Source organism: Corvus brachyrhynchos, unplaced genomic scaffold, assembly GCF_000691975.1.
Source record: "Corvus brachyrhynchos isolate BGI_N302 unplaced genomic scaffold, ASM69197v1 scaffold5, whole genome shotgun sequence".
Taxonomy (NCBI): Eukaryota; Metazoa; Chordata; class Aves; order Passeriformes; family Corvidae; genus Corvus; species Corvus brachyrhynchos.
The window spans coordinates 11,547,754-11,559,801 of record NW_008238321.1 but is presented as its reverse complement, the minus strand read 5'-3'; the positions used below and the strand labels follow the sequence as shown (position 1 = coordinate 11,559,801).

The window sequence follows — 12,048 nt, the reverse complement described above, 5'->3', positions numbered from 1 at the left end:
ACGGACGGGGGGGTGTCGGAAAGAGTCGGTAGTCACAGCCTCTGAAATGTCCTGACTGCCGGTGAGGAACCCCTGGAAGGGCAAGAACTCCCATGTTCAGGAAATAAGTGATTCACTATCATTTTTTTGTTAATGCAGTTATTAACCTTTTCTATAGCACAGCAGCTATTTTATTCGAGTTCCCCTCAAAAGCAAGGGATTTGATAGCCTTGTTCTCTGACACACCTTCTAAAGTTATAACATAAGGATCCAGGCATCCCTCTTCCCTTCTGAAATCGTCATCTATCTCAACTCCAGCACTGCCAGTGATAACAACTCAGCATATTCTTAATTTATGTTCAGCTGCTGGTACTTAGAAAGAAGCTGGAAATACCACTTCTGTCAGACGTCTGCCTTGGCAGTAAACTGGGGACTGTAAATTCTGTTTTGCTTTTGTCTTTATCTCTCTTAAACAGGTTGCATTAAAGTCAGATTTTGCTGCTGTGAATAGATCTTGTTAACATGAAATTCCCTGAAATTGTCTGCATCCAGGAGTGCTATGGAGCAATTTTCACCATGTAGGAGGAATTGTTGCATGTATCTGGTAGTGCCAGGCAGTATTTCATTGACACAAAACCTACAATGAGTGTAGTAGCAACACCCTCTCGCGGAATCTCTGACTGCAAATGGAACAGAAATGCTGGAGCACACAATAAAATCCATATGAGAGCCGTGGTGACAGGAGGTGGTGGCTATTGTGGATACAAGCTGGGATGTGCTCTTGCCAACATAGGAGCTTCTGTTGTTCTGTGTGACATACACAAGCCTATGTGGCTGATTCCCAATGGAGTGGCGTGGATCCAGGTATGATAAATAATATTTTCCGAACAGTCAAAGTTATTGCATTTTCCGTAATGCCTTTTCTGCAATGTCTTACTAGTTTTCACAGAATCCAAATACCTAATTGCCAATAATTTCAAATTTCAGTAACCTTTTTAACTGCATGAATATCCCACATGAGTTTTGGTGAATGGATTTTAGTATATCTGAAATCAAGAAACCAGCAAAACCTGTAATGAACAGAGCAGTTTCACTCCTGACTCCTGAGGATCCTGCCCTCGTGTAGGCCTTAGTTTAACCACCTGTAGAATAAACACTGGAGTACTGTGAACCTTAATGAATGTCTTTAAAGTCCTTTGGGTTGTATGGAAGACATGTATAATTATCAGCAAGTACTGAGGTATGCCCAGTTTTGAGTTTTGAGTCCCAGGACATACAGCAAGTACAGTTCTATATATGCATTATATATATGGATTCCCTCTGTGCTAACCCACTGTATGACAAATGCTCACCTGCAGCTTTGATTTCAAATCAAATGTCTTTTCTTATGTATTACAGACAGATATCAGGGATTACAATGCCATACTTGCAGCCTGTGAAGGGGCCGACTGTGTGTTTCATGTAGCTTCATATGGAATGTCAGGAACAGAGCAAGTGAGTCCACATAGTTTTGGTTTTTTCTGTGTGACTGCCCACACTGAGGGTGAGAGACTTGATGCTGTAACACTGTATGACAGATTTTCTCTCTTATTGCCCTGGCGTTTTGGTAAATTGCTCTGTGCAAAGTGGAGTGCCAGCTGCAAGCAGGCTGCTTGCAGAGTGATTTCCTCTCCATTAGAGGCTCCACCTGGGAAGGTGTTTGAGATGGAAATGGCATTGAAAAGTTCTGAAATGTTGTGAAGATAAAAGAAAGGACAAGGGAGGCTGGTTCCCTCCGAAACCCTGATCCTTCCCTAAACCTTCACAGGTTTAAGGTGTAAGGTCACTTGGAAGAACAAAACCTGAACTAAATTATAAATTATTTCATATATCTGAATTATAACAATAACAGCATTTCAAGTCTTTAATTGTTTGCCATTGGGTAAAAAGCTGCAAGGATGCACTTGATGTAGGACTTGGAGTCACAGTTTTATAATTAGAGTTACAAGCACACGCATACACACACACAAACAAACACAACCCTTTCTTACCTTTTTTAATAAGAGGAACTTCAGTAATTACCCTGTCTGGATAGAACAGCTCACTCATTGTTTGCCACTGAGCAATGCATAATTGGAATTGCTCTGGTTAGAGGCAACTGGTCACTGAAGTGCTACTGAAACACAGATATTTAACATACTGCTGCAAGATATATAATAACTAGACATATATTTTTAGAAGCACCACAATTCTCTTTGCTTCAAGCAAACTAGTCTGTAAAAATACAAGAAAAATACAGGTATAATTTAAAAATAATGATTAGAGTGATGATTAGTAATTCAGACTAGTGATTAGTCTGAAACAGCAGTCTAAATTACATTTTTAATAATTAAAGCACTAAATTATGTTTATTTGGGAATATTTATAACATCCCCCATTGAATTTAATATGTATTATTATTTTTAAATGCACAATTTCTTTCTTTTCTTAGTTGCATAAAGAAGAGATTGAATCTGTAAACATTAACGGGACAAGATTCATCCTTAATGGTAGGTATTTAACTGTGCCATTAGGTGTTAGTACAGCATATCAAATATCATATACCATTTAGAGAAAGCCAGTTAGCCTTTTTGGCACACTCTATTTGTTACCAACTACTTTACATTGTTGGCAGAAGATGAGGAAACACATCACGGGGGGGGATATGCTCAATCCTGCCATGAAGCGTGATATGAGAGCCAGCACTGTAGTTACTACTTCAGCTTTTCAACACCTTGTTTGACTGATGTGGGAATCTGTATCCATGTAAGGAGTTAACCAATTCCCTGTGTATCTTGTAGCAGCTAACCTGGTTGCTAATACCTTGTGCACAGGCAATGGGCAGCCCTTGAAGCAGAAGGACTTCTGCCCTGATGCCCAGCTCAGCATGTGCCAGAGAGTAAAGCACTTGCTTCTACACTGATGTCTTCCCTTTAAATATGCTACACTTTGCATTTCAACTCACCCAGTCACAGAATGGAAGCATTTTCTCTTTTAAGATTTGACACTTTCTTAGAAAAAACATCACACAAACTTTTTCCCCATATAATTTTCCAGTAATTAATTGACTTTCTACATTGCTACAGCCTGCAAACAACAAAACATCCCTCGGCTGATCTACACCAGCTCAGTGAATGTGGTGTTTGGAGGGCTTCCTATTGAAGACGGGGATGAGGAATCTTTGCAATATTTCCCAATTGACAAGGTATTTTGTTGTAGTGTATTTTCAAATTTCCTCTTTGTTTACTTTCGTGTTTCTGAAAAAGCCTGGAATTTTTATGACAGTGTTTTGCCAGATGCCAGAATCCAGGCACAAGAAAGGCCAGGTGGGATGAGAGTTTGAGCAACCTGACCCTGCCCATGGAAGAGCAGTTTGGAATGAGATGATCTCTGAAGTCCCTTCCAACCCAAATCATTCTGTGATTCTATGAAAGAAAAAAGAAAACTCTTTACACTCTTTGAAGATACTATTCACAACCTTGGCACATCAGTTTTATATACCTCAAAGTATATATTTCTTTGTTTTCCTATTAAGGCCTTGATTTTGGAAAATAACTTGCACAATGTATGTCACATTAACATCAGGGATATTCCACCTGGACATGAGGATTGTGTTATATGGCTTGGTTTCTCTTTAGCTATTTATTATCAATATGATTTTTTTGGTTTTCCCTGATTGAGGATGACATATATTGAATGTAGAGCTGATCTAGAAAAGCAGCCTATTTTTATATGGTTTTATTGCATTTAATTAAAAAAGAGAAAGTACTTCTGGCTGCTTTGCACACACAGTTGTTTTTTGTGTGCCTCTTCTCTCCATCAAGTACTTCACAGTCTTTCAAGAAGTAGAGATGGAGAGAAAATATTAATAATATTTTTAATAACATTTTGAATAACATTTTTTCTGGGACAATGCCACATCGAAGTGGACAGGATACTTCAGACCAAGTGTAATGACTTCAAAACTTGGCTTTTGACTTTTCCGTTACCTGAAGAAATCCAGATTACAAAGTAGTGATCAATTACATTCCTGGCAGCATTCAAAGCATACATATATTTATTGCTTCTCAAATGTGCTGAAATTAATTAAACAGATTTGCATACACAAAAATGCTTCCTTACTCTAGAAATATTCATGTTTTACCCCGAACCTAGTACCCCACAACTTCTGTATTTTGAGGTATTTGTTGCCATCTGCTAAGTAAAGACTAGTGAAGAAGAGATGCCTCTCTGCCCTGTCATTTCAGGAACAGATACAAATATTTTTGCTTTTTCTCTGTAGCTCGTTGACCATTATTCCAGAACCAAATCAATTGCAGAACAAATGATACTAGCAGCTAATGGATCTCCACTAGCAGGTACGTTTGTCTGAGCATGAATTCATAGTAGAAGTTACTACTCCTCTTCTTGTTCATCCCCAAAATCCTGTGTCCTGTATCAATCCTTAGTAGACAAGATTGCCCAGCAGTTATGAAATTAACTTACCAAGCCTCTCTCACAAACAAAAGTATTTTCACTTAAAAGTTACTTTTAATTGGTTTTAAGTTCCCACAATGTCTGTAAAGGGTTTTAGCATGGTAGCAGTAAGTTCAGTATGTTAATAAAAAATAATAAGAAAGCTATAAATTAAACAAAACCAAGTGTTTAATGTCACTGTCTCATGCAACATAAGTAAAACATGAATGCTGATTCAATTGTTACGTACCACACACCCCCTCAAGTTATATATTAAAATCTGAAATAGCCACCTGAGCCTAGAGCCTGGAATTATTTATTAGTGCTTCCCAAAGTTTTCCATGCTGAAGAAGCCAGTTATACACTTGAATACTTAAGCTCACCTGTGAGATACTATAACTGCCAGTGCAAAACAAATTAATGTAAAGTGCAACATGATTCTATGTGACCAAGTGATACTGAGCTAAATTTAGCTGTGGACAACTTACAGGAAAGACTTTTCACTTGATACTTGCAGAGGGCTATAAGAGGTAGAAAGTCCATGATGGGAACTCCATCCCAACAAAATTATTTGGTTTAAAATAAGAAAGGGGTTTTTTTTTTCCCTTTTATTTCCTTAGCAGCACTTCACATCAAAGCCCCTCCTAATTTTGGGACCAATACACATTTCTGCATTTGTCAATGAAATTAGAACCACTCAGTGTTCCAAACATCCCATTTTGATCCTGTGCCATAGCAAGACTGAGTATTTTATATGTTTACAAGTACTATTAAGAACAGTTATTAGCAGGTGATGGAATAGCCAACTGATGTACTTGGGAAGATTGGACTTTTATGATCCCACTGAAATTGTCAAGAGCTTCTACCTCCCTCCACTGGGAGCTGCACCTGCTGTTGAAGGAACATTTCAGCTCTACCTTGTACTGCTAACAAGTCACTGCTTCCCATCAATAGTTTTGTGTGGCATTAGTTGGTTTCATTCCACTATCCAATATATTTTCAAATAATCTGCTCACTTCAGCAAACTCATCACCACAGTTGGCACATGCATTCACTGCTCTGGCACAGGGACAAGGGACTGATCAGAAAGTGATTTTTAACTATCTGGTATTTTCTAGCAACACACCTATGCTTGCAAGACTTCTTTGAATCTTATCTTGCTGTTTTGCATGCTCTGATTCTCCCAATTTAATATCCAACTACTAATGCAGAACCTTTTGGTATGTATTGTTTTTTAAGGTTGTGAAATGAATTTATTTCAGAGTAAGTTCTGCTGCCACAGCCTTTGGTTCATCCAAACATATAATGTAGTCATGTGAAGCTCTCTTAAGAATGGTCTTATCCCATGTTCTAGGAGGTGGAATACTCCATACGTGTGTTCTTCGCCCACCAGGAATCTATGGACCAGAAGAGCAGAGACACTTGCCAAGGCTAGCAGTATGTCATCTGAATTTTTTAACCAGCAGAGTTTTCTATGATATGGATAAAAAGCTGAAAGGAGCATCACTTATTTTTATTATAAATTGACTGGTCTTACTGGGTAGCAATTCAACAATTCAATTGTCTGCTGAGGATATTATAACTTTTTTTAACAAGCATTATATCTGTAAAGAGTGTAGATTTAAAAAGCCTTTTTTTTTGAAATACGAACACATGAAAATCCAGCTTTATAATGTAATGATTACTGTAAGATTCAGGCCAATCCATGATATTTCAAATGTCTGTTTACATGCAACTTACACCAAATGGTTTAAAATACTAATGAAAAGGGATACAGCAAAATATCTTATTTCCACTCTCAACTATTAACAGCTTTCACTGTCCAATGAAGCAGGTTCCAGAGCTGGAAGCACCCTCTGGTACAACAGGTTACTGAAGGGCAGCAGCTGAGGTGTTCACATTTTGCTCTTTTTTACTGGCTTTTAAACTGCAAGGCCAACAGATGATGTTTGGAACATGATCCCTGTAGAATTCTGTGAGCCAGTTATTTTAAAAGAATTAGCGTAATACAAAGTTATGCACAGCTTTCAGGAAATTACAGATTCAAATTGACCACATAATAAATATTTTTGGTTTGTGGCCGAGGTAGGAAATTATACTAGAGTCAGCTAAAACATACTTTATCATCTTGTAAATAATTTTAAGAATGCAAAATGTCATTTCAGTTAAATCTGAGATGGGTTTTTTAGCCCCTTTAAAAAAATATAATATTTTTAAATGTCTATTTGATTTTGAGCTTATTTGTTTTGAGCCAATTTTAAGGCCTTATGCAACTGTCATGTTTTGCAGTTTCTAAAATTCACCTATTTAATGAAAATGACACTTTTCTTCCAGCCAAAGTGTACCTTCCAGTTTTTCCTAGCCAAAGATATTTGATAAATTTGATACAATTTAGTGAATACTTTTGATCCACTTAGAAGTGTATCTTACCTTTCCATACAATATTTTACTTATCCCTAGAACAGACTTGTATTTTTTGTAAGTTCAGGACATATTGCAATACATTTTTTGACATTTTCTCATGAGAAGTTCTCTTGAATATTTTTAATTGATTCATGTATTTTATTTTTTTTTTTAAGTAGAGATAAACCTACATTTATCTGGACAAGAAAGTGCACTTTAGCTCATTCTAAAACCCATTTTGCTTTGGTTTAATGTTTGTTTGTCTACAGAAGATTATTGAGAGAAGGCTACTTAGCTTCAAGTTTGGGGACCCTACTGTTAAAATGAACTGGATACATGTTGAGAATTTTGTACAAGCTCATATTCTGGCTGCTGAAGCTCTCACCCCTGAAAAGAGCTACATAGCTGTAAGTACACAGTAAAAGCACCACAGATTTCATGTGTCAGTGGATCCTGCCACTGTATCCTGTGCTGTAGTAACCAGTGCAGTAATCAGTGTTACTGTCCTTCAGCTTACGTTGTTGTCTGTGTTTTCAGCTGATAAATGTGCTACAAGCAATGTGGGATGGGGCACAGTGTTAGCTGTTGGTGTTGGTTCAGAGATGGAATATTCAGTTCTGTAAGAATAGCTCCATCTTTGCATTTTTAAAATTTAATATCTGTCATTTCTGAAAGATGAGCAAAGAATGTTTGCCATGTTGGAAATGAAACTGCAAGTTCAGGCAGATTCATCCCATTCCCCTGTACAGGTCCAGATTTAATGTCCTGAACTGTGATGGTCAGTTCTTCCCATACCGTGTGCCAACAGAGGCACATTTCATTTGGGTTCATTGCTTTCAAAACCAGTTACAACTGTTCTCCTCCTTGTAAATCAGGTTTTTATTCACCTGAAGCACTGCCCTGAGAGTAAATTAGAAAGAGTTTCAAAGTAGATTAAACTACTTTTTCTAAAAGCAAAAGGAAAGCAGGAACGTAGACCTTGGCTACACAGGGGTCTTCTGGATTCCAGTGAGCCTTAACTAGACCCAGAGCAGAACGTGTTCCACCCTCTGGTGAACACCTGCCAGCAGCACCAGGAGATCCAGCACCACCTCCAGTGGTGTCTCTGCACAGTCAGTACAGCCACTCTGAACAGGCACAACTATAATAAATCATTTACTCCAAGGCATGTTAATCACACAAACCATTTGGTCACCAATTTCTTTGCACACAACAGTGCAACTGATTGAAACACAAGCAGAGAGTTTGTGACCTGTGTGTGCATCCACTCGTACTTGGTATTGCTGTGTTATTTTTAAGCTATTCATAAGGAGTGAGATAAAGAAAAAGAAGTGAATATATATGCAGTATTATTTTTGCTGACTTATCTCTTCTTTACCTCTTTAACAGAGTGGCCAGGTGTATTTCATTCACGATGGCGAAAAATCCAACCTTTTTGAATGGTTAACTCCACTTGTATGTGCAATATTAATCTTCAAATACATCAATTTCTTGAACTGTATGCAACTCCAGCTTTTGTGTGCATGTTACATTTCGTATGTTTGCTTTGGGTGTGAGTTCCACATGGAACTCTCTGAATGTGGGTTTAATTCCTGCTTGAATTTCAGTGTGATCAGCACTGTAACAAAGCTCACCCAAAATACTACATTAAAGCAAATGTCTTCCCTGAGGCCAAAGGACCATTTACACCAGCACCCTATCCTGAGCTGTTATTGGCTTCATTTTTGGGGCATGCAGATGGGAATAATAGGTACTTTGGGTGGGCAAAAAATATGTCTTAAGTATTCAACTATTCATTCGTTTCAAAATACCATTTAATTGTTAATGATAGGCTCAAAATCCTAAACATGTCATGATGTTAAATTAGGTATCAGCCCACCATGACATTTCAAGTAATTATTATAATTTTTTTTCCTTCTTTTAAGACTGACATTTGAAAATGACATAGTGTCTGTGGGTGACATTTAACTGGAATCCCCTTAAAAATTAAAAATAGTAAGAGCAATGATTATTTTTTCTCTTTTAACAGTAAATATTTCCACAAATATCTTCTATAGAGAAACTTTAAAACTTGTTTGAAGTTTCTGGGGTTTTTCATTTTTTTTTTAATTTTTTTCAGTTTGAAAGATTAGGTTGCAGTAAGCCATGGATACGTATTCCTACTTCCTTCGTTTATGCATCAGGTAAAATATTTTATCAACATTTCTCTTTCCTGTCCATGCTACCCTCATTCCTCTGTAATATAATATTGTTGTATTTCATTTGCCCACAATTTTTATTTTCATGTATAAAAAGAATATGCTGGTGCAGTATGTTGAAACCAGAATGATCTCTTATTCAAGTTCCACTAAAACAGGTTTTATGTAGGACCTAACAGATTTATAACTTTGTGGAGTTAATTATAAAAAAAGTTAAATGTAAAATTCCATGACTTTATGAAATATGCTGAAGAATATCTGCTTTGCTGCATGGGTAAATGTCTTGTTCTCTCTAGAATCAAATCCCCTGTGCAGCTCAGACAGAATCCAACTGAGTTCTCTGTCACCATATTTTCTAGGAAGCCACATGACCTTTTCAGTGGATCTGTGCCCAACCATACAAACCCTTTTCCCACAAGCACGATAATTAAAATTAAATCCAGCCCCTTGTGAGCAAGTAGTCTTGATGGTGTTAGTAAGGGTGCCCCAAGCTCTCGGGTCTGTGATTATCCTTCACGAGCATTTACAGTGTGAGATTTGTCACAATCATAATGGCAAAGCAACTTACTGTTCTTACCTCAAGTAGAAATCTTTTATTATGCAGCCACATTCATGGAACACCTTCATTCGATTCTGAGACCATTTGTTGACCTGCCCCCACTGCTGACCAGAAATGAGGTAAAGTCTGTGCTTGTAAACTCCCCTTAATTCTCACGGGATCCATACATGTTAATATGAGAGAGACTTTTAAGATTAAGTTGGTAGAAAATAAAATTCACCCAGCGTTACTTCAGCCTCCAGTTTCCAAGGCAAATACATGCATTGTGTACAATTTAGGCAACGTATTCTGCTTGTTGCCATGATTTTGGAAAAGAGCTTTATGCTTCCAATCTGGGAGGGGCTTCTTCAGCTCCTCTCTTCCAAGGGCCAGTATCCTGCATGGCTTGGCTGGGCCTTTAGGCTTTGATGTGCCTCTTTGAGTACCTAAGCAAGAGAACAACAGCAGAACATTTTTTGTGGATGTTTACAGATTCTACTTTGCATCTTTTAATGCCTCTTTGTCCTTTCAAGAATCTCCTTTTGAGTGGACAATTTTAAAAATAATGTGTGCGATACTCATAGGACGTTGGTATAACGTTGTGGGGTTTTTATATTTTATGTTTCCTTTAACTGTGTCTTTGCTACCATTTACAGTTTGTTCCAGTTGCCTGTGTATTCATAGCTTTCTATGTTGACTCTTTTGCCCTGTAGGTACAGAACATTTCTGTAACTCACACGTTTCGAATAGACAAGGCACGGACTCAGCTGGGGTACCACCCACTGAAGTATGACTTCGCTGATTCTGTGGACCACTACATTAAATCCAGACCACAACCCTCGAATTATTACCTCTTCCTCAATATTTTGCTTACTTTAATTGTTACTTTAGTTTTGTTTTTTCTTTCTTTAAGACTTGATAGCCTTTCAGTTTTGCATTTTTTTAAAGAAAGACGACACGGACCTGCATAAACTGCACAGTCACAGTACTGCCACTCGGATAATTCTAACCTCCACAATAGTTACTGGCAGCTACTTTTAAATTTACAAACAAAATCATAACAGATCAGTGGCTGGACCTGAGAAATTAAAATACAGTAAAGAATAATTGCCAAATCACCGAAACACAACTAGAGTCAAGATTGTTGCGTCTATTTCAACCCAAAACTTTCCAAATTGATTGCTGAAGTAAATGAGAACCTGCAGAAAGAACAAGAGCTGCAGACAGCCTGCAGTGCTTCACCAGTGAAGAAAAATGGCTGAAATGAGGAGAAAGACTGACCACAGCTTCTGTCATGACTCACTACCTTGGGGAACAGAGGAACAAGCAAAGGGACAGACAGAACAGATTACTGCAAATAACACACACCAGGCCTACAGAGACTTCACATAGTGTGATTTTGTGAATTAGCTCTATCACCGCATCTGAGGGAAAATAAAAGTGTACTTGAAACATTGCCGAAGTCCATGCTGTGCTTCTGCACAATGTCCCAGAACTGCTCCCTGCCCTGCCCCTGGTGCAGAGCTAGGGGCTACAGGCTGGTAGGGTTTTTCACGGGTCAAAACTGGGTATTTTAGTTAAATTGGAAGTTACATTAGTAAGCTACATTAGTTAAGTGTATTTATGTCACAGTAGAGGAATCTGCCACTATGGGTTGCACAGATCTTTGTATAGCTTCCTTCACCTCCTGTAGTTAGGGGTAACAACTAACACAGTTCAGTTGCTCCTCAGCTGAACTTAAAGCACCAAATTTCTGAAGTACAGCAGCTGTACTGAGCAAATCCCTGCAGCAGCTAAAGTGAAGAATGTGCTTTTCAAATTACTGTTCAGCTACAATGGACCTAAAAGCACGGTCAGGGAGGCTCTGGCTCCTTCCCATCCACTACTCACAGTGGGAATTTATCAGAGAAATCTCCTTCCCATCTGCACCTTTCCAACATGGAGAAGGAACAACCAGGAGCAGGATGCAAACAGTAAGAGAGCTTGGGAAAGGACTAGGGATGAGAGCTTGAGAAATCATGGTCTGGGGTGGAGTGATCATGGACGGAAAGGACTAGGGATGAGAGCTTGAGAAATCATGGTCTGGGGTGGAGTGATCATGGACGGATTTGAGAATTCCGGAGAAGGTGCCAACACTGGCACCTCCCCTCAGTCCAGGGCAGGCGCAAAGCCCAAGTACCAGGCCCGCAGGTCGGGGTGCTGTAACCCAAAAGTGGGGCAGAAAGGCAGAACCACTGAAAATTACAGTGTTTCTCGTTTTATTCTTAAAGCAAGAGGCTCACACCGTGGATAATCCCTTTTCCCTAGCACATATCACAACTTCTATTATTGATTTTAAAGAATGAGATCTCCAAGCCCCGCACCACCGCCCCGCGGGCGGAGTGTCCGGCCCGTTCAGCGACGGTCTCACCGTGCCGGCCCCGGGCCCTCCCCGCCGGCGGCTCCCGCGTTCCCGCT

The 12,048-nt window shown here is 38.8% G+C and overlaps 1 protein-coding gene across 1 annotated transcript; it reads left to right on the top strand.

The window, feature by feature from the left end:
- Window positions 1-6: 6 nt before the first annotated feature.
- LOC103615617 (putative short-chain dehydrogenase/reductase family 42E member 2) lies at window positions 7-11,048 on the top strand. Its single transcript, XM_008633678.2, has 11 exons — window positions 7-843; window positions 1,378-1,473; window positions 2,450-2,507; window positions 3,084-3,202; window positions 4,280-4,355; window positions 5,807-5,889; window positions 7,125-7,262; window positions 8,245-8,310; window positions 8,975-9,038; window positions 9,658-9,731; window positions 10,305-11,048. The coding sequence occupies exons 1-11, from the start codon at window positions 622-624 to the stop codon at window positions 10,560-10,562; spliced, it is 1,254 nt and encodes a 417-aa protein (XP_008631900.2). The 5' UTR covers window positions 7-621; the 3' UTR covers window positions 10,563-11,048.
- The last annotated feature ends 1,000 nt before the right edge of the window (window positions 11,049-12,048 follow it).